This window comes from Danio rerio, chromosome 14, assembly GCF_049306965.1.
Source record: "Danio rerio strain Tuebingen ecotype United States chromosome 14, GRCz12tu, whole genome shotgun sequence".
Lineage (NCBI taxonomy): Eukaryota > Metazoa > Chordata > Actinopteri > Cypriniformes > Danionidae > Danio > Danio rerio.
In genome coordinates this window covers 36,038,719-36,060,433 of record NC_133189.1, presented here as the reverse complement: position 1 = coordinate 36,060,433, position 21,715 = coordinate 36,038,719, and the positions used below count along the sequence as shown (strand labels likewise).

At 37.8% G+C, this 21,715-nt stretch overlaps 1 protein-coding gene, 1 long non-coding RNA gene and 2 other non-coding genes across 6 annotated transcripts; 1 reads left to right on the top strand and 3 right to left on the bottom strand.

The window, feature by feature from the left end:
- Window positions 1-1,000: 1,000 nt before the first annotated feature.
- On the top strand, window positions 1,001-3,406 carry LOC141377545 (uncharacterized). The gene is made up of 2 exons (XR_012389829.1): window positions 1,001-1,808; window positions 1,917-3,406. It is a non-coding gene; the product is annotated as an uncharacterized lncRNA (long non-coding RNA).
- Window positions 3,407-4,010: 604 nt separating this feature from the next.
- On the bottom strand, window positions 4,011-21,032 carry pabir2 (PABIR family member 2). Of its 3 annotated transcripts, none has more exons than XM_005173206.5 (10): window positions 20,128-21,032; window positions 12,560-12,635; window positions 12,423-12,476; window positions 12,098-12,141; window positions 11,826-11,880; window positions 9,811-9,912; window positions 9,637-9,722; window positions 9,456-9,529; window positions 9,262-9,358; window positions 4,011-5,834 (listed from the first exon to the last, which is right to left on the bottom strand). In XM_005173206.5, exons 1-10 carry the CDS (start codon window positions 20,250-20,252, stop codon window positions 5,699-5,701), a joined length of 849 nt encoding a protein of 282 aa, XP_005173263.1. In that variant the 5' UTR covers window positions 20,253-21,032; the 3' UTR covers window positions 4,011-5,698. The 3 variants fall into 3 exon arrangements, with proteins under 3 accessions (XP_005173263.1, XP_005173264.1, NP_001003466.2); XM_005173207.5 differs by having other exon boundaries at window positions 9,456-9,520; NM_001003466.2 differs by having other exon boundaries at window positions 9,456-9,517; window positions 20,128-21,013.
- Window positions 9,990-10,145, bottom strand: LOC137487661 (small nucleolar RNA U109). The gene has a single exon (XR_011006311.1). It is a non-coding gene; the product is annotated as a small nucleolar RNA U109 (small nucleolar RNA).
- On the bottom strand, window positions 17,368-17,505 carry LOC137487660 (small nucleolar RNA U109). Its single transcript, XR_011006310.1, has one exon. It is a non-coding gene; the product is annotated as a small nucleolar RNA U109 (small nucleolar RNA).
- Window positions 21,033-21,715: the final 683 nt, after the last annotated feature.

The window sequence follows — 21,715 nt, the reverse complement described above, 5'->3', positions numbered from 1 at the left end:
TTTAGTGTTTAACAGAAGAAAGAAACTCAGTTTAATTCAGAGCCACTTGAGTGCTGGAAAATGGTAAGAATTTTAATTTTTGGGTGAAATAACACTTAAAAAGTGATGTGTAACACATTGTATGTTTAGAAATGCAGAGTAGCTGATTGATCTCATGGGATAAACCGATCATTTTGTTCAGTATGCTTGAAAACTGACTCATCTTCTAACTTGACTTGAAAAGGGTGGAAACTAGAGGAAACCGCCTTAGCTACTGCAGTAGGCATGGGCCGGGATAAGATTCTGACGGTGTGATAACTTTGGATAGAAATATCACAGTTTCACAGTATTGTGATTTCTGCTCTAAAATATGTTCTTTTTAAATGTCTGGGTAAAAAAAAAAAAACTTTTTTCTCCTGTGAACAATATATTTTATTTTAAGAAACATTTCTAATATTTTGGAACAGTGTATAAAAAAGCGTTATAAAAAAGTCTTACATGTATCGTAGGAATGGTATAACAGAAAATGTTAAACCTTGAAATGGTTATTGTCCCATGCCTAACTGCAGCTAGAAGGCATGGAGCCTTGTAGGATTTTACCTTTGCCTTGTTTCAAAATGATATAAGCTATTTATAACACTTGCATATCAACACTTGAAAAGACTGTAAAGCTAGTTAGTAAAGATAGTTTGGTGACTCCACCTTATAGTAGTGAAAATTTCTCCTAAATTTACTCATCCTCTTCCAAGATGTATGTGACGCTTAATTATATTAATCTTAAAGGAATAATTCACCTAAAAATTAAACTTTACCCACTCTTTACTCACCCTCAAGTGGTTCTTTCTTTTCTGATGTTTGTATTCTGAATGTTTTCATTTCAGTCTGAAGCTTTAAAGGTATAGTTCACCCTAAAGTAAAAATCGCCATCATTTACCAACCCTTTAGAACACACACAAAAAAAACTTATTTTGAAGAAAGTTGTAAACTTGTAACCATTGACTTCTATATAGGAAAAACACACTATAAAAGTCAATGGTTACAGGTTTACAGCTTTCTTCAAAATGTGTGTGTGTGTGTGTGTGTGTTCAACAGAAGAACTTCATAAAGGTATGAACAGGGGCAGACTTAGTGATTTAGGGGAGCTAGAATAGAAACTCAAAATATTCTCTTTTTCTAGATTTTTTTGGGGGTTAGTACGTTTTTCTCAGACATATTTCATGTTAAAATACATTTAAAGTCAATCTTTTAAATTCTTGATCTAAAATAGGAAAATAAGTTCCTATTTTCCTATCCCCCCCCCCCCCCCCCTCCCCTCCTTTTTTTTCTTTCCCCTTTTTTGCCTCTTAAACAGCAGCTTATCACACAAAGGATCACTGTATCAGCTTAAAAGCTATACAAGTAAATACATTTACTGTCCTGTAAATGTATTTTATATTTCGGACATCGTGAGGGTTTCATTTTTGTGTGAACAATACCTTCACAAGAACTTTCCAAAGCCACGCATCCTCTTAAACACATGAACGCGCACAGAGGGTGCAGTCTGTCTGCCAAGCACCGCGACGAAGAGTTCGTGAAACGGTTGTTTCAGGTGCAGTATTTTCCTATTCATCAACGAGGCAAGATTACAGTACAAAGCACATAGTATTACAATGGTACAAACAGTTCTGGTTACTAGTTTATACACATTTTCACTCATGAACGCCAGGTGTTGTTCGTTGAGGAGGAACATGAGGTACCGTCCCGGTTGTTTAAATTGGATTTCGAACTTGGCCCGCAAAGCATCATGGACACGCTGTGACGCTGATGACATTGATCGTGTGCAAAAGCTGGTATGCAAATACATGTTTATTTACAGACAGGACATCCCATACCAAATTATTGGACAAACATTGGCTGCACTTTTAGCATTTTATTATGCTCATTCATTTTCTTTTCAGCTTAGTACCTTTATTAATCTGAGGTCGCCACAGTGAAATGAACCGCCAACTTTTCCAGCATATGTTTTATGCAGCGGATGCCCTTCCAGATGCAACCCATCTCTGGAAAACATCCATACACACTCATTCACACTTTTACACTAGGGACAAATTAGCCAACTCAATTCACCTGTACCGCATGTCTTTGGACTGGGGGAAACCGGAGCACCCAGAGGAAACACACGCGAACGCGGAAAGAACATGCAAACTCCACACAGAAACCCCAACTGATCCAGCCAAGGCTCAAACCAGCAACCTTCTTGCTGTGAAGCGACAGCACAACCTACCTATCTTTGCCACCATGTCAACTCACACTCATACAAAGTACTCATAATTGTAAATATGTAAACTTGGTAATAACTAGGTGTTTAACCTACACTTAGGGCCTACTTACACTATGCTATCCGAACCGTGCGCAGGCACGTTTCCCGGATGGTTTGAGAAGTGTGAGTGCTCTGAATTAGGCTCATGCATGGTTCACTTGGCCCTCCCTGGCCTGGTTGGAAGAGATGTGCCCGAGCATGGTTCACTTGGGCTTTGGCACAGTACGCTTGTGTGTGAGTCCAAAACATCCCTAAGCCCGAAACTGAAAGAGAGACGTGACTTTTAAAAGACATTTAATAATTATTAATCATTCTTATTATAAATAGATCTTATGAACTGTCGAAGTTTATTAAAGACGCAAACCCCTCGCTGCACCTTCAGCAAACCTCCTAATTCCTGCAGCACCAGGACTTTATGATTGTTTATGAGCATCAAAATTGGCTGATCTGTTGAGCGAAATATTTGACTGCATGTCACTGCATCTCAAATGACTTAAACGATATAACTGAAGAAATCTCCACTGTGCTGAGTGAAAGAGCTTACTGATCAGCACATCATCAATGATGTAAGCGTGCCCAGGCCCGAATGTAATATAAATGCAGGACGTCAGAGGAGATGGGAGGGGGGAGAAGCGTGCTTTGGCCCAGTTTAAGACAACCGTACATAGTATGGTAAGATAAGCACATGGACTAAGGGCGTACTCACATTGTGATAGAAATTGCAACTTAAAAGACCTAGAAAAATCTAGAAATTATCGGTTAAATCTGGAACCAACAAAGTCTGGCACTCTTCAAGTTTCTTTAAATAAACACGAGGAAACTGGTCATTGATGTATAACAGACACTCAATGTTTTAAAGAGCACCCATTACAAAATCAACTTTTGTAAGCTGTTTGGACATAACTGTGTGTACGGTGTAGGTATTGTGTGTCCACTGTCATATTGGAGTAATGTAAACCCAACAAGTCCGTTTTAAAAATGTTCTTGACGGGAAATATGCTAAAGGAATCGCAGTGATTGAGACCCACCTCAACGTGACATAAGAGTGCGATTTTTCCCTGCCCACCAAAAAGATTGATACACATGTCCAGAGAACATTTTCTTTGCAAATAAACTGGGATTAAAATATTTGTTGCAACCCTCTCTGATTAATTTTAGAAGTTTAAAACGCTTTTAAAACGGAGCATGTTTGTAATACAGTAAAGAGAGTAAAATTTCTATGTAAATCTTAACTGCTATAATCACCACAGCCGCATGGTGTCCGTAAACATACGTGTACTGCAAATGGCATTTGTGCGAGACTCATCATTTCAGAAAGGCTTGAATAGTCTCCACCACAATTACATCAAATAAACTTACTTGGTATTTTTGATGAATAAGTTGTATTTCAGCTTCATCAGAGTCTGTCTCTATCACTGATTGCGGTTTATTTGACATAACGCAAGATGAGACGCAGACACGCAAATGGGATGGTGGGTGGGGAGAAATAGCTCATTTGGATTTAAAACGCCACAGGCTACAAAAACAGCTACACTGTACTCACACAGCAAAATGGGCAATTTCTGGAGGCTATAATAATTGAGCTAACGGGTATTTTGAGTGGAAACTTTACAGACATGTTCTGGAGACAGCAGAGGCTTATCTTACATCTTGTAAAAGGGCTAAAATAATTAAGTACTCTTTAAGACAATAACCAAACAAATAAATGGTGATATAAAACACAACAACTAAATAACTGGACAAATAATTTATTTCTGACATCAGGAAGTCTCTGATCTGATGGGAAGAGGATTTGTTGAAGGAGTGAAGAGCACAATGACACAGTCTCATGACAGCACTTAAGTCCTCCTCAGCAGAGTTCATGTGCACAGGCTTTAAAAGTACTGTACGAGTCGACAGGACAGAGTAAAATCATTAAATAAGAAATCAGACACGTCCACAGGACAAAGAACAAACAAACAAACAAACAAACCGGCAAAGCAAACTACAGATACACCTCACCCATCACTACAGGATAGAATCTGGATCTACATGACCCACTCGCTGTTGTTGTTGTTTTCTTCTTCTTTTGTTTGCAAAGACATTCAGAAAAGATTTACACGGTCACTTGTAATGTGAACAAAAATCCTCACCCTTTCAATTCATTTCATCCCAAAATAAAGAAAAGGATTTAACAATCACTTTCTTGCACAAGGTGATTTAAGCTGCATCGTATCATGCTTGAGGAAATAAAGCGATTTCTTTTTTTTTTTTTTCATGAAATTTAGAAAACCATTTACAAAAGAAAAACTATTTCCTAAAGTAACTACAGCCCCAAATGAAGAACTTCTACAATAACAGTTGTACATTTCTCTTATATACAAATTTAATGGCACACTGTTTCAGTAGATTACATTTAAAACATCACAATAAACTTCAGCGATGGGAGGGTTCCACCTCTTCACACTTCTGCACAACATGGTAAACTGCTTAATGGGTCGCCTTCTGAAAACAACACCTGTAAAGCACATTCTCCTCCAAATCCTTTACTTCCCGAATAACAGAAATGGGCGATAACTCATCTCAGCTCGGACATTTCGCTCCATTCTCTTAAAGTTGTGTAAAGATACCACATTTGTACACCCATTTCTTTATGTTGAAAAATCAACACCGGCAGTTTAGTTTCTCTGTAGTGTTCAAATCAAGGATTTAGTGGTTACCAACAGCTGCAATATTAAATTCTGTCTGCATTAGTTGTGTATATATATAGACCACAAATGTCATTCCAACAGAGAACCAAGTGCCAAACTCTGGGGACAAAAACACATTTCTTCCATCTGCTTGAAAAATCCTGAAAAATTAAATATGCAAATTCAGAGCAAAGCTCAAATTGATGTTCAGCCCCTTTTTAAAGTGCAGTTGCACCGCTAATAAAATTCCAGAAGAGGCAGCTGTCAGTTTGCCAGTCAGACTCTTTACCGTTTGCCATGAATCTTATGTACATACTTACAAATAAAACAAAAGCCAAAAAATAAGTTAAATTCTCACACACAAAACCGGTTGGCAAGCCAAGACTGTAAATAAAAGTACGTGCCTGTAGTTATTCTCCTTTTTTACAGCGGTTTCCTTTTCAAACAATCGTCAAAAAGTTATTTGCCTTATAGAACCATCAACAACAACAACAAAAAAAAAAACTCTCCTCCATGACGTTGTTGCTTTGATAGAGATATATATCCCATGTTTTACATCTATTCATAGCAGCTGATGCAAAAATCATCCAGAGTCTCTCCATGCCCTTTATAGAGTCCCATACTCAATACTCTCCTGGGCAGCTTTACACGTAACATAACAGGACAACTGAGGAAAAGAACAAATGCCATGTCGGGATAAAAGTAAAATTGAGTGAAATAGGGCCTCTTTCCTCGTGTGATGCCTGTGAGCTCATTTAGGAGAGAGATCCTGAAGGGGTGTGAGGGGAGAGTTACTGGGGGAGGGAGACACTCCTTCCATCTTGGCGGGCGAGTCTGAAGAAGAGCCGACACTACTTAGACTCCCATCCAGAAGATCTGGAGACAGACTGATGGAGGGACACACAGATAGAAAGGGTGTTAAAGACAGGTCTTTATCGCAGCTCCACAGTAAAGAGTGTAGCCACTTTCAGACACAGTAAAGAGTCCACTCTGAGAAGAATACAAGTTGCATGTTGACATACAGAGCTAAAAAAAAGCCCACTAAATACAGCAGAGCTAAATCAAGCAGTGCTTTAAGTTAATGTAAGGATTTTAAAATCAAGCCTGAGCCAGAGATTCCAAAATAGGAGTTATGCAATCACCTGCCCAAGCCAGGATATGGCCTGCCAAATTTTGTAATATAAGATGCAATTGGCACCTATGGTTCACTACTGACAGGTAAAGCAGAGAAGCATGATTTTTTTTATTGTAAACAGGTTATCTGATAAAATCCAAGTACCATCCACAGATTAATGAAAATTTAAGTCTTTAATAACAAAGCATGGAAAACACAAAAATACTAAAAAGCAATAGGCCAAGGACAGACCCCTGCAGAACACCAAATCAGATAACTTTATATCCGTTTCTGGAAATTCATTTTAGGCCAGGTTTTTTTAACTATTAAACCAGAATTCAGGTTTGAATAACATTTGTGTATTTATCCACTCAGTCTTTCTCTGAAACTACTCCTGTAAGGATAACAAAACATTTTAATGTGCCCCTCTAACTGTCATGTACCACCTATTACAGCTGTCAGTGAATGTAAAAATATCTGCAAAATTCAAAAGTATAAGGTACACTTGCTTCATCAAGCTGCTGTTTTGTGTACAGCGGTTAGGTGACTGCCACAAAAGCAGAACGCCAAAATGGAGACGTATGCATTACATGGTCATTCTGCTTTTACTAAAACTTTTTTTTTATTGAAATCGAAACACAGAGAGCCACTTGCGTCTATTTGCTGCTAAAACTATTAAAAACATTCAGAACATCACACAATGTCTGCTAAAGTCGTTTTTGGTGGAGACTAGCAGACATTATCACTGTTTGCATTGGGTCAGTCCTGCTAGTCACCAATGGAAGGTGATACAGACATGTGCTGCGTCCCAATCGCATACTATCCATCCTAAATACTATTTGAAGATAGAATTAGCATGTTCCAAACCATAGTATGTTGAAAAGAATATGCCAGAGGTTCCCAGATGGTTTCCTATTAAAAAAAATTAAGTGTAGAAGCATCCATACTCTAACCGCTGATTTTGCCCACAATACATTGCGCATTGGATGCGAATTCGATTAGAACTACAAATGCGTGTGAAAAGTGTAAATAAACTACAAACATGGACGGGCAAGACCAACCGTCAAGTAGAGAGGCTTCGGTAAAGATGTTTGAATGACTGTTAGTCAATATCTAGCCCACTAGAAAATATTTAATATTGCATTTTCTGTGTTTTATTTCATCTGCAACAACAATACTGAACTTATATAAAGATGCGTCTGAACGTCTGAATGCATAATTATCAAAAGACCTGAGGAGATTTCGCTGCTGAAAGACTCCTGAATGGAAGATTAACCTGCTGCTGCTTCTCCAATAAGGTAGGACATTAAAGGGTCACGAAACACCAAAACACATTTTTTGAGCTGTTGACAGTCGTATATGTGTCCCAAACTGCTAATAACACTATTAGGACACCTATATTTCACTAAAAAGTGTAAATTGGTTGTTTTTGCGTTATTTCAAGCAAATTCGTACTTCCGGTTTGAAACGAATTTTTGAAGCTGCGTCACGGTCATGACATAATAGCGCTGTATTCCAGCGTGCAGACTGGGCGTCTGTGCCAGAGTGAATCTTATTACGTCTTACAGTGTGATGCATTAATGCATAAGTAAGGCTTTGTTCAATCCAATCAGCGCGCTCTATTGTGTAACTTCATTAATATTCATTACTGTCAGAGTGTAGACGGCAGAGACGCCACGTTGTATTGGCAAAACAAGCGTGAAGTGTTGCTTTTATAGTTTGCTCCAGTTAAGTTTTGTTATCATTTTCTCTCTGTGAGAGCGCAGCTGGCGTCACGTGTGGATTAACAGTGTACGCGACGCGCGACAAGAATAACTTGCGTGTCTAAGGAGGATTATTGTTTACCTGAGAGCTGTTCTCATCTGCAAACGCTGAGATCCGGATTCGCTTGTAGTCTCCTCTAAATAAAGACGCAGCTCTAGTTGCTGTGGATTGTCCTGTCTCTACAGATTTGGTAAGTGAGCGACCAGTGCTCTTTGTTTATTCAGTTCGTATTTTATTCGTATCAAACAAACTATTGCACCGAGTGTAAACAAGTTAGCACTAACAGTTACAACCAAACTATAACCTCGTGTTGGATTTTGTGACCGGAATAACACACATCTAAGTTTCCGGGAAATGCTGAGTTTTTTTTTCTCTCATTCGCTGTGCGGTATCAAACATTGCATGAAAAATACACACTTAGAGCAGTTCCTCGAATCAAATATCACGTTTGTCGGGAGGGACATGAATGAATTCCCTGAATGAAAGAGCCAAACTGCAGTTAAAGTCCACCATTTAATAATTTGGCAAATAATTCGACTACAGATGTCCATGTAAACACAGTCACATTGTCCGCTGTGGGTGTGTGTTTTGACTCTGAAATTCAGCGCGCCCAAATAGACACTCCCACACCAAGCCTCATTTTTTCCTCCGACACTCCCCCCTAAACAGAGCTGGACACGCCCACTTTTCTGACTTTTTCCAAAGTAGAGGTGTGAAAACACCCTGTTGAAACAAGGGGGTTTCATGGCCCTTTAAACATGACAGAAATGTGGATGGTGTGGATGATGGACAGGGGGCATAACCAAGCAACACAACAAACTCTTCTGCTGCACATTCAAAAGTATAAACTTTTCTTTTACAAAAAAATAAATAAATATATAAATTAAAAAATTTTAGGGCGTAGTGCAGGGGTCACCAATCTTGTTCCTGGAGGTCCGATGCCATGCAGGGTTTAGCTCCAACTTGCCTCAACACATCTGCCTGGTTGTTTCAGGTATACCTAGTAAGACCTTGATTAGCTTGTTCAGGTGTGTTTGATTAAGGTTGGAGCTAAAATCTGCAGGACACCGGCCCTCCAAAAACAAGTTTGGTGATCCCTGGCGTAGTATAAGTATTCGAATTGGGACGCAGCATTATACACACGAATGAAGGTTATAAAAATTAAAACTTGTACAGTTGGCGGTTCACTTCTGTTATATGATTGCATTCATATCAAAAGTGAACCGTACCAGATTTCACACAACCTGTACTCTAGACCTCCTCATTCAGGCGGCACGGGTGCTCATCTGAGTTCAGAACACCACGTTCACACTAGCTTAACGTACCATACTCTGACATCAAACGAACCAGAGTGTGGACCAAAAATGCTAGTGTGAAAGCACCCTTAAACTAGCTTAACACAAGGCACTTCACAGCATCAAAGAGCAATAGCTCACCATGTGTTGAGTTCAGGAGAGTGGGACACCTCTGTGGACAGCATGTTGGTGGTTCCCTGAAAGAGTCTCTTGGGCTGGCTTTCTGTCTCCATTTCACCTGAGCATACACAGAAACATGTATCGGCATCTCACAGGTGTAAACACATTACAAAAAGCCACTACATTATTAAAAAGTGTCAAGTGTGCCATCTTACCCTTGCGTTTTAAAGTGCCCAGAATGCCAGGCCTGATGCAGTTGATCGGGCTCTGACTCCTCCTGCTGGGCAAACTTATGATGAGAATGATATCAGCTACTCCGCCTTATAAAGATTTTGGCTTATATCTATATATAACAGGACACAATCCTGCTGTGGCAGGAAACTGGACAGAACTCACCTGAAGCGGCGTGTTGGGCTGGGAACAGGACTAGGTGTCAGACCGTTACTGCTTACCAAAATTTGAAGAGATGGAGAGAAGCACTGCTACTCATACAAAGGAGAGAAATAAATAAAAAGCACAAAAGCTTGCATAACAATAATAAAACATTTATTAAGGAAAAGAAAGCGATACCTTCTTTCCAATCCCTCTAGTGGGTGAAGGAGCAGGAGACACAGGCACAAAATCAATCCGCTTCGGAGATGACGATGAAGACTTCTCAAGATCATTATCACTCTACAGACCAAAGCAAAATACCACAAGTCAGAACTTGATAACAGTTTGTCTAATAATTAACCAACTGCCGGCTAATACGGTGTTGGAGTATTATACTACCAATCCAGTCTGTTCTTGAGAGACTGGTGGCCCTGATAACTCCATGAGCTTTTCTCTAGCATGCTTAATTTTGTCTTCCACAATCTCATTGACAAGGGAAAGAGGAAGTGTGGCAACATTGCTACCGCATGCATCATTTTTTTTAAGCATGTGAAAAAAAAACACGTCACATACAAACCTATAAAAATATTTTGACCAGAGAAAAAAATGGTTGTGCCCAACTGAGCCTGATTTTTCAAGGTTTTTTTCCCTTCACTTCGTCAATTGATGAAGTTTGTTCCTCGCCGCCCACTACCTTGTTTAGTTTGGGACTTGAGGAGCTGTGCATCGATGGATTTGCTCTTTAGTGTTTGGACTTTTAGCAGTGAAAATTAAACCACACTCAATCGAACTAAATTGAACTAACTCTGGAAATGAAACTGCATCATTCCAATGTTCAATTTACTAGAACTTCTATGTTATGCTGCTTTGACACAATTTACATTGTAAAAGCGCTACAGACAAAGATGAATTAAATATTTATGTAAATGTAGATTTAACTACATTCATGTAGTTACTACTACAACTTGTGTATAGTTTACATCGATTTGTTTGAATGGATATCAGTTTTCACCCAATACATCCTAACATGCTCCCCTCTGGGTTCCTGTAGTTTCCCCACATTGCCATTCAAACATACAAACAAAGTGGCAGCGAGCCGGGGAGAAATGTTGCACTTTTAGAAATTAAATAACAAATGCACAAACACACCCACCAAATAATATGGCATAATTCAGGGCTCTCGGTCCCACATTCACTGTCAAACACGCATTTGAACCTGTGCCACACCTTGCATTTCTCATGGCAAGAAGTAATGGGTTGAACAACTATTGCAGAAGATGCGCATATGAAAAGAACTGTTACAGATCTGATGTTGGAATCCAACATTGACATTTCCCGAAAAATGACATGAACCAGCTGCAAAGACATTCATTACTGTAAATATTAACACTTAACAAAACTTGCTCAGTGCATTAGAATAATCTACCAGATGTAGCAACCCGACATAAATAAAAGCTATAAAATGCAACCAACTAGCCTAATGCAAGTAATTTATATAAAATGACACACTAGAAAATTATGCATAATCATTGAAAAAAAACTAATAAAACAAATTATTGAAAAGGTCCCCTTTTTAATAATAACTGCAAGTTTACTTTGACTGTAGTTTACTTTCACTTTAATAAAATGCTTGAATTTATTTTATGATTATAAAAGTCTTGTATGCAATTATAAAGGGTTGTTCAATTTGATCTTTAAATGACAGCTTTTTTTCTTATAATTTTCTATAATATAAAAATTGATAATACTGAAAATTTAAATATCATAATTAAAATTATGATAAGGTTAAATAGGTTAATATCCTACAACTCCAAGCAATTTTTTTTGTGGGGGAAAATGATTTATATCATATATAAAGTTTGTGTGTGGAAAATGTATAAAGTAAAAATTGGGATTAAAAAAAAGAAAAAAGGCCAAAAATCACCCAGCCCTACATTCTCTACTTTGGGGAAATATTTTATAAAGCAAAAACCAAAGCAAATCAGCATGTGACAATAAAGACGCAAGTACTGATGGTAAAACTTCAGCTTTGAGTCATATGAACAGATTAGATTTTAAAGATATTAACAATAAAAATAAAAATAATAATGTTACCTGGCTTTTTAAATTGTTTTAGAGCATTTCTGATTAAATAAAGTGCAACAATAATGAACATGACACTGTATAAAAAAAAAAAAAAAAAAAAAAAAAAAAAAAAAAAAACAAATGTGTACCAAACTCAGGCTCTCCTCCCAAGACTGACTCATCTGCATGGCTGCCTGCACCTCTCTGCAAAAAAAATTCAACATGAGGAAATTTTTTTTTTTTAAATACAAACATTACTAAATAAGCAGAGCAGTCTAATAAAAGTGCTTATTTGATTGTGCACAGAGCATGTCCAGCTGTCAGTGAAGCTTTTGAACACTACAAACACACAAAACCTGCTGTCAACAACTGATAAATGAGAAAGCAATGCCCTGGGGCTTCAGCAGATGCGAGCTCTTACCGTTCATGAGCAGTTTCACGGTTCATCACATCAACACCTTCTTCCTACAAGCGAGCAAGCATAGAAGAAACCTTAACATGAGGGGAAACATCACCAGCACAAAAATGACTTTCTGTATACATCTATAATCTCATGTTGGAGTGCGGTACTACCAACCAGTCTAAATTTGGAAAACTGGTGGTTAACGAAAACTCCAAAAGCAATTTCAGCATGTATTTTTAACACATGCTCTCATGTGCTCGTACACAAGAGCAGCGAGTTAGACATGCTATAAAGATTACATCCTCAAGTCAAATTTCATGGTATGCTGATGCAAACTCTGCACCTGTTTGATCCTCTGTAGTCTTGTGCTAGGAACACGAACTGGCGAAGATGGAACCTAAAATCATAAAACATCCAATAAGCAAATTGCATTATCCAATACACAGTTATACATTTTTCTGCCGCTTGCTTGCAACATACCACATTGGGTCGAACAACAGTAGTGCTGTTTCTTCTGCTGCGGAGGACTTCTCTCTGGAACACCTGAGAAGCATCACTGGAGAAAGAAAATATTTTCAACATTGGTGTGTTTTAAACGCCATTCATTCAAAATTTAAATATATAAAAAGAAAGATGCCCATAAAGTAGTGGGAGAGGGTTTTAAAGGGATTGTTGACCCAAAAATGTAAATTTTACTCTCGCTCAAGTGGATTTAAACCTTTATAATAGGGCTGCATGATATTGAAAAAACTTAGCATTGCAATATTTCTTTATTTTGTGATATATACTGAAAAACTAACACAATTTCACCAAATGACTTAATATCTCTATTTGGAAAGAATGGAGTACATCTCCATTAAATCAAATAATCTCTAAAATTTTTGGGGTCCCCCGACTCATTTTCATTGTGATCTGTGCTATTTGCAGCGCATTTCTGTATTTGACTAAACACGTGCATGAAAATACAACACATGCACAGATTGATGAATTATTGTTTACTATTTGAACCAATAAACAATCTATAACTTTTTGGGGTCCCTCGACACATTTTTGTTGTGATCTGTGCTATTCGCAGTGCATTTATGTATCTGTATGCGTTGCAAGTGCTTTCATGCATAACTATCTATAAATACAATCAGGAAAAAATTAAAACTGAATTAAAGCGTTTTATCGTCTAACAGTATACAAGTACAGTAACTGTATAATAAAAATAAAAATAATTCAATAAAATTAATCGGTTTTATATCCATCTATCTATCCATCTATCTATCTAAAAAAAGGTTAAATCATGACAACCACAGGTATCAAAAACAAAATACACGCAAATGATAAATAATGATACAAACTCAATACTTCATATCCTGTGATGTGACTATTGCGAATGATCACATTGCGATATTGATGCTGAAACGATATACATTGCGCAGCCATACTTTGAGTTTCTTTCTTCTGTTAAACACAAAATATTACATTTTGAAGAAAGCCAAAAACCTGTGACCACTGACTTCCATAGTAAAAAAAAAACACTATGAAAGTCTATGATTACAGGTTTTCTTTTGTCTTCAAGTATCCTCGGTGTTCAACTGAACAAAGAAACTCAGTTTGAGATGAGAAAAGGATGAGTACATGACAACTTTAAATTGAGCGAACTGACAATTTTAATTGAGTGATCCCGTAATCGAGTGATCCCGTAAACTATGAGAATGTTTATACATTTTGGTCATTTGTTTCCATCACATCTATTTCAGGAATTGAAACTTGGCTTAAAGAAAGAGGTTACAAAGTTTTAAACTAGTACCATTATGGTCTCTGTGTTAATTTGAAAAACATGATTTTATGAAAACTGTGAAGTCAACCACATTCATGTGTTCGGTTTATAGGCATGTGTGAGTATTTGAAAACCATCAGAACAATGGTGGACTATAGGCCTGTATATGCACAGGTGCTTAGTTTCTCTTTACAAATCAGTACTATTTACTGATCAGTACTATTTACTACAAGTCTTACATAAAGTATTGAAGCACATTTTATGAATGCAAATACAATCATTGTATAAAGGTCAATTAAAAGACCATGTTCATCATGAATGATAACCATTACATAACTAAATTATTAGCATAAACATCAATGCACATTTACGTCCTGCTTTTAAATGCATGTTGCCGTTTTGTTATCTGTAACTTTAAGAGCTAAAGCTCTTTAAAACCTAGTGCATTCAGATTGGCTGTACTTTTTAATTTAATTCATCATTTTAAAGATTTGTTTATCAAACAAACAGCATCAATCGTCTGTGAATAGGGCTGTGCGATGTTTTTTTTGTGCGATATTTTTGTAGTTTAAATTCAGCTCAACATTCTGTATTTTAGCTTCTTACTGTGTGTAAAAAAAGAACTAAAAAGATATTACTTCAACTTTTTTTCAAAATTTCTTTATAATTATTCAGAAATTAAACACAAAAATTTTTCCTAAAGCAAACAGTAGTGAGTTATGGCAAGTTATCTCGTGGTGTCTTTGAGATGTTTCTGCATATGGTGTAACAGCTGCAAAACAAAATTGTACTTTGCTGTTGCTAGCTACTAGATATAGTGTCACTGGCAACACTTTTGGTGGACTTTAGCAAGACACTTTATATAGCCGCATGTAGTGCTTTTTTAGGTGCTGTTTGTTGCATTTTCTAGTGCTGTGACAACAATTCTGCGACAGCTCTTACTAATGACCTGTTGTTGTTCAGTGTCTGCGACTTTACAAAACCAAAATATTCCATTTTTTTTTTTCTCTGATAGGAGTTCATCTATTAATAGCAGCAGACACCATCATCCCACTTGTCCACGCTTTCCTGTTTGTTTTATTGTGGGCTTTCCACATAGTTTGGCTGCGCAATTCTGATTGAACAGACCGAAAGTGGGCTCACTCAATTGCCTAGTAAGACCCACACAGATGGCAGCCACACATTTGCTCTAGGTGGAGGAAATTATATAATACATTTCATATCGCAGCTACTTGGGATTAGCTAAATCACGTTTCAAATCGTGCTTGAGATTCAATTTCGATTAATTGCACAGCCCTATCTGTGACTATGTTATTATCATCATAGTTGTGTTGTGGTTTCCACAATTTTAGAAGACCTGGAGCAGTAATTTGCATTTACGTTTCTATGATGGGGTTTCTCAATTCATGAGTAAAATAAGTTCTGTGGTAAGACTAAAATTGCTTGACATTGGAAAGTACACCCAAGCTTAAGACTCAAATTTGTATGTCTGTAGTATATGCTGTACAACAAAACACCCATGTATGGGTAAAGTCGTATACAGTACCACAGGCCATACAGTATTTATGAATGGAATATCCCTATTATAAAATGTAATGTATTTTTATTTAGTGCCATGTCAGCAACCAAGGCTATCTTCATGGCAGGAATCTTTCAACAATAAATATACAATTTAAAAATCAACAAACAAAATAAAAACATAAATTAAATAAGATTTTTTGTGTTAATACATGATAAAAATTCTAAAATCTTTTCTGGTTCCACTTTGTCAAAAATGTCCTTAAAAGAGTTCATTTCATAAAAAGTCCTTCTGGAATCAGTAAAAGCAGGACAGTCCAGTAAAATATGTTTTACAGTGATAGGAGTTTTGCAGCACAAACACTGAGTGGGGTTTTCACCTTGGAGCAAAAATCCATGTGTAATTCTCGTATGTCCAATACGGCATCTGGTAAAAACTATTTGATCAAATCGATTCTTAAAATGTCTTAAAATTCTGTGTGAAACTTCAGGTTGGATTTCATGTAGTTTATTGTTTTCTAATGCATCCCATTCCTTTTGCCACTTGTTTAAAATGTAAGCGTTGATAAAAGGTTTCATCTCTGACGGAGGAATTTGGCATTTGTTCATTACTTGCTTCAAAGCATCTTTAGCAGCTGCATCAGCTCGCTCATTGCCTAAAAGCCCGACATGTCCAGGAACCCAGCAAAAAATTATGTGATAAAACTGATTTTGTAGTTGGTGAACTTTAGTTAAAATATTGTCAATCAAAGGATGATCATTTGTTGAAGATTCCATAACTTGGAGGCATGATTTAGAGTCTGTGAAAATGATGGATTTCTTTTGTTGTGCATTTTCTATGTACTCCAATGCTAAAAGTAAAGCGCGGGCTTCAGCTGTGAATATGGAGCATTCTTTAGGTAGACTGATTCCATGACTTTGTTCCCCTGTCACCATTGCTGCTGCTACATTACTTTCAATCTTTGAACCATCTGTGAAGATTGGTATGTGCTGAGAGTATTGAGTTCTGATATCCAGGTATTGTTGTTTGTACATATTGGGATGAGTAACTCCTTTCTTCTGGTGTCCTAGCTCCATATTGATTATAGGCATCTTTAAATTCCAGGGAGGCAATGAGTTGAAGTGTATTTGTTTTAAAATGTCCAGGTTTAAATTTAGATTTTGTAAGTGTGAATTGATACGTAAACCAAATGGTCTGATGGTTTTTGGCTTACTTTCGTATAATTGTACAAACTGAGGTTCGAAAACTGCAGTATAAGCTGGGTTATTCTTATTTGCCTTTAGTTTGATAGCATATTGTAATGAAAGTTTCAGCCGTCTATTTTGAAGTGAGGGTTCGTTAGCTTCAATGTACAGACTCTGAACGGGTGATGTTCTGAATGCTCCTAAAGCAAGCCGTAATCCTTGATGGTGGACTGTATTGAGGATTTGTTTATAAGATTTCCTGGCAGAGTCATAAATTATGCTTCCATAATCCAAACGAGATCGAATGAGTACTCTGTACAATCGTAAAAGTACAGTTAAGTCAGCACCCCAATTTGTTTTTGCCAACACTTTGATTATGTTCATAGCTTTGAGGCACTTGTTTTTCAAAAATTTTAAATGAGGGATAAAAGTCATTTTGTTATCAAAAAGGAGACCTAAAAACTTGATTTCTTTAACAACTTTGATCATATTTCCATTGATAAAAAGTTCTGGATCATGATGAAGTGATCGCTGGATACAAAAATGTGTCCCTATTATAAAAACACAGGAAAATGCAGAGGTAAACAGTGGTCAGTCAGTCTTTGACATTACAGCGGCAGCACATGCATGGTCATCAATCTTGGTGTCATCCAGCCTTTAATGATTGTCTAAATGCTGTTTTCATCACTAAGGAGAACCCAATATCCGGTTACAACATTACTGTGAAACTCCTATTAATGCTTAATTTTGAAACCATGCATTTAGAGACAGGCTGAGTTCTCATTTCACTGCAACAATATTACCACCACTGCTATACGAATGTGTGAGTTATATACTACCAACACAGTCTGTTCTTGACAGACTGGTGGCCCTGATGACTCAAAACATGTTAATCTAGCATGGCTGCATGACTTTACTCCCTACCAGTGAGAGAGCATCTACAACAGTCATGCATAACTCAACACTTAGTAAGCTGTCTAAAAGTGCTGTACTTTTAGGGATTAAAGCATGTACAGTAGGAACTTACCTTCACGCTTGGAAACACACCCGTGATGCATCCCTAATTACGAACCCATTTTAGGATGTAAAGTTCCAAAAACCCTACTTGTTTAAGATTTATGCAAAGCTGGTTTTATTTTCGTACATTCAGGTTCTCCTTAAAGGGCACCTATTTTACCAATTTTCAAGATTTAAGATAAGTCTTGTGTCTCGAGATTCTGTCTGGGTTTAGTTAAAAATACCCATCAGATTATTTATTATACCTTTGTGTATATTGAATATTTAAGCAGTTTTGACTTTGTAGAGGTTTGTTGTCTGTGTTTCTAATGGAAATGAGCTGGTTCTTCCCGCCCACCATACCCACATGCGTGTCAGAGCCAAAGAGATTGCTGACTATTGCTATGATGGGTGTAGCTTCTCCTGCTGCATCTCACGCATAAGCAGCACAGTGACAGACAAGAATGAAGCTGATCTCCCTTAAGTTACTACAGTAAGAATTTCCCCAAAGGTTATTTGATGTATTTGTGGTGGAGTTAATTTAAGCCTTTCTGCAACAATTAGTCACACACAATTAGCCCTTTCACACAGTGATACCGGTAAATATCTGGAAAACTTCTGGAACGACTTTACCGGTATATTCAAAAAAGCGCTGTTCACACAGGCGAGGACGTTACGGAAATTTTCCGGAAAAGAGCATTCACACATCCATTCCAAAATACCGGTAAATTCTGACATCATTCACCACAAATTAGCTTTAAACGGCTGCGCTTGTATTTGTAAACATTTGACTAAATTACAAACTCTGTGGATGATCAATATTGTGAACAACTTTCACAGGATCACTTTCGCATGTCGAGATGTTCATAATATGTGTGTGTGCAGGCGCTCACAGGCTGTTTCACAGGCACACGCAAAGCTTGAAGGTAAACAAACAGCGGCTTATCATAAGCATTTAATCGATGATTATTTACACAGTTGGCATTAAGAAGAACATATAAACGTGATATGACTAACTTCTAGCAGCTAAATGTGTCTGGAAAAATATTCAAAGGCTTTTATTCTCACAAACCGCGCGGACGTAAATGCGTCTGACTGTTGTGATTGGCTAAAGCAGACGTCTCACGTCAGCACGTTTTAGACGTGCACGCGCTTATTACGGCAATCTTCCTTCTGCATTCACACAGCGCAGCATTCCGGCAAATTGCCGGTAATGTTACAACTGCTCTTTCCGGAAAATAGCCAGAACAAATTTACCGGTATTTTCAAAAAGGACCTGTTCACACATACAACCTTTCCAAAATTGCCGGCAATTTTCCGGAAAGGTCTGTATGTGTGAAAGGGGCTAACGTCATGCGCGCATGTGTTTAGCTTTGCACTATTTTTGCACAGCAAGCGTGACTGGATACACATTAACATCCACTGCTGTATGGACATCCGTTATGTTAAATGTACAAAATAAACCTGATTAAAATCCGCGAACTGGGATTTGAGCCTCTTTTTAATAATTGTACGGACATGCAGCTGTGGTGAAGAATTACGAAGTGATTTTGCTGTCTTTATTTCAAACATGCACCGTTTTAGAAACTCTTTAACCTTGTAAAACTCATTCTTGAGGTGCAGATATTTACAGAGCTAAAGGTCATTTAAACCCAGTTTCTTTGCACACATCCCGTCTTGTGGATATGATTATACGCATCACTATGGAGACATGTTAATATGTGGCTGTCAATCAATTCAGTGGGTGGGCTAACCAAACTCTTAAGTCATGTTGCGGCGCCACAAAATGGGAGGGATTTGGATCCTCTTTTCAACGTCAGAAACTTTAAAAAAAAAAAAAGAGACTTGTTGTGTTCCTATCACTCCAGTATGACTGTGGACACTACAGTTCTGCCCAAACAGCTTACAAAAGATGATTTTCATCATAGGTGTCCTTTAATATATATATTTTCATAAAAATATTCTCTGCAAATTTAAAATGGTAAAATTATATTAGCAGCCAATGATTATTAAAGTACAAAATAGTTCAGTCAAAAATCATCACTGCTAATGTTGTTTTCATGTCATACTTGCACGTGGTTTCAGACAGAATATTCAAATGTGCTCCCTATATTGTTTACCATGGAAATCACAAGTTGTCACAGAAGGAACGTGCGAAAAATAAAACCAACTTTACCTCAATTCTTACAAAACCCGGTTTATCCAAACTAACAAGCCAATTACAAACTTAAACTGAATTTATTTATTTATTTATTTTACATTTTTTGGCTTGACAGTCATCATTTACTCAGACCTAACCGGTTAATAAGTTTCTTTCTGATATTCTGAATAAGGAAACCACTGACTTCCATACTATCTGTTTTTGCAATAAAATGGAGGTAAAGTTGGTTTTATATTCGCACATTGGTTGATTTACAGCTTGTGAAACGGTCCCTGGTCTGAAACTGAATGCAAGAATGACTTCAAAACAACATTAACACAATTTATTTGACCGTGTCCAGATGACCACAAGTTCACAGCATAACAACAAAAGTTAAAGAATAACAGAGTTAAATAAAACACAAATGCAATCAATCGTCACCTGAGGCCGTTGATCATGGGCTCGCTGTTTGACCGCCTCAGCTGCCCATCGCTCTGAACAAGTGCGGTCGGAATGTCCAGGTCCAGCTCCATCTTCTCTTGTGACATTATTCCTTGATTGTTCATCTTATTGTCTTTGTATGTATGCCGCAATAAAAGCACGAAGGTTAGAAAGCTACATCGTTGAAAGGCACACAGCAGATCGACGTCTCAGTTTTCTATGTGCATTCTGTAGCCTGCACAGAAAGACTTGGGCTTCTGTTGTTGATGATCTTAAGTCAATGCAGGTCTCGATCAATGCTTGAGGAAATGATCCGCTGGTTTCTGCGAACCATCATTCTGATACCTTTCTACAAAACTCTGCACTTGTGGTCCAAACTTGTAGATCCAGCGGCTGGTTAGCTGCGAGCTAATGTGTGAAAGGGGTTTGGCCCGTGCACACTATTCCTGTGCTGTTAGCTTAGCTCGATGGCGAACAAACACCACAAACTGAGCAGCTCGGCTCACATAATTTCAGTTTAAGAAGTACGTGTGCAAAGGGTGCGTGAAAAGGCAGGAAAGCATGAAGATTCTGCCGTTAAACCTTGAGCGAAATGACAACAAGAGCTGAAAGCACAACAATGTTCAGCTGGCCATCATCACCATGAAGCTAACTAGCTTGCTGTTCTTGGCTGGGTATACACATATAAATCAATAGACAAGCGCGCAGCTCCTCTCCGACATCTTCTGTTGGCCAGTTTGGTGTGTCGGTGACAAGTTGTATGACTTTGTTACTTAGTTGCGTTAATCATAGGTTAGCATATTGTTTATCTATTTTCTGGACGCCGCAGCGGACCCACAGCTCAGCCGAGAGTCCCGCCCATTCAGTTCCTACCCGATTGACTGACAGCATCGCGAACCAATGGGAAGGTTGAGGGCCGCCGACCTGCCTTTTTGAATGGGAACCGTCCGGCGAAGTAGCCAATCAAATCACATTTCCTGGAGATGTTTCCTCGGTACGTCTTTGTGCCCCCGTGCACGCGGATTAACGCATGCGCATTGTATTGTTGCTTTTAAACCAGTAAATTGGCTTAAACCAGGGGTGCCCAAACTTTTTCTTATAAAGGGCCAAAAACCAAACCTGATTGAGGCTTGTGGGTCGAAGGTAAATATAGTTTATATGGGTAATTTCCTAATTCATTTTAACATAACTAGAAAACATTGCTTTATATTTAAGAATACCGTATTTATTTACATTTTATAATGAACTTATTACAGTAACAAAACAATCTGATTGATAACAGAATGACACTAGTTGTTGCCCTGATTTGCTCGCCAATGTCTTCTGCATAGTCCTCTATCCGTCGAGTGACAGTATACATTTTTTAACAGTCATTTTCATTTACAGCATTTAATTGAAACATTTAATTTCAGTTTATTTTTTGTAGCTCAGCAATAAAACACAAAAAAGTTAACGTCAAATTAGAAATGCTGATCTCTGGGTTAAGGGAATTCACCCCAACCCTCTCCATCAGTCTCACTCTCCTCTCAGATGGAATTGTGTGCCAAATAAAAGGTTACAGCGAGCCAACATTGGCCCGCGGGCCCTA

What these genes read in the sequence shown, in the direction of transcription:
- pabir2 (XM_005173206.5), bottom strand. Translation starts at nt 20,252, where the DNA reads ATGAACAATCAAGGAATAATGTCACAAGAGAAGATGGAGCTGGACCTG. An exon ending in CCCATGATCAACGGCCTCAG is followed by an intron (nt 12,636 to 20,127) that starts GTGACGATTGAT and finishes TTCTTTCTCCAG; the next exon opens with TGATGCTTCTCAGGTGTTCC. An exon ending in GGGCACTTTAAAACGCAAGG is followed by an intron (nt 9,359 to 9,455) that starts GTAAGATGGCAC and finishes GTGTATGCTCAG; the next exon opens with GTGAAATGGAGACAGAAAGC.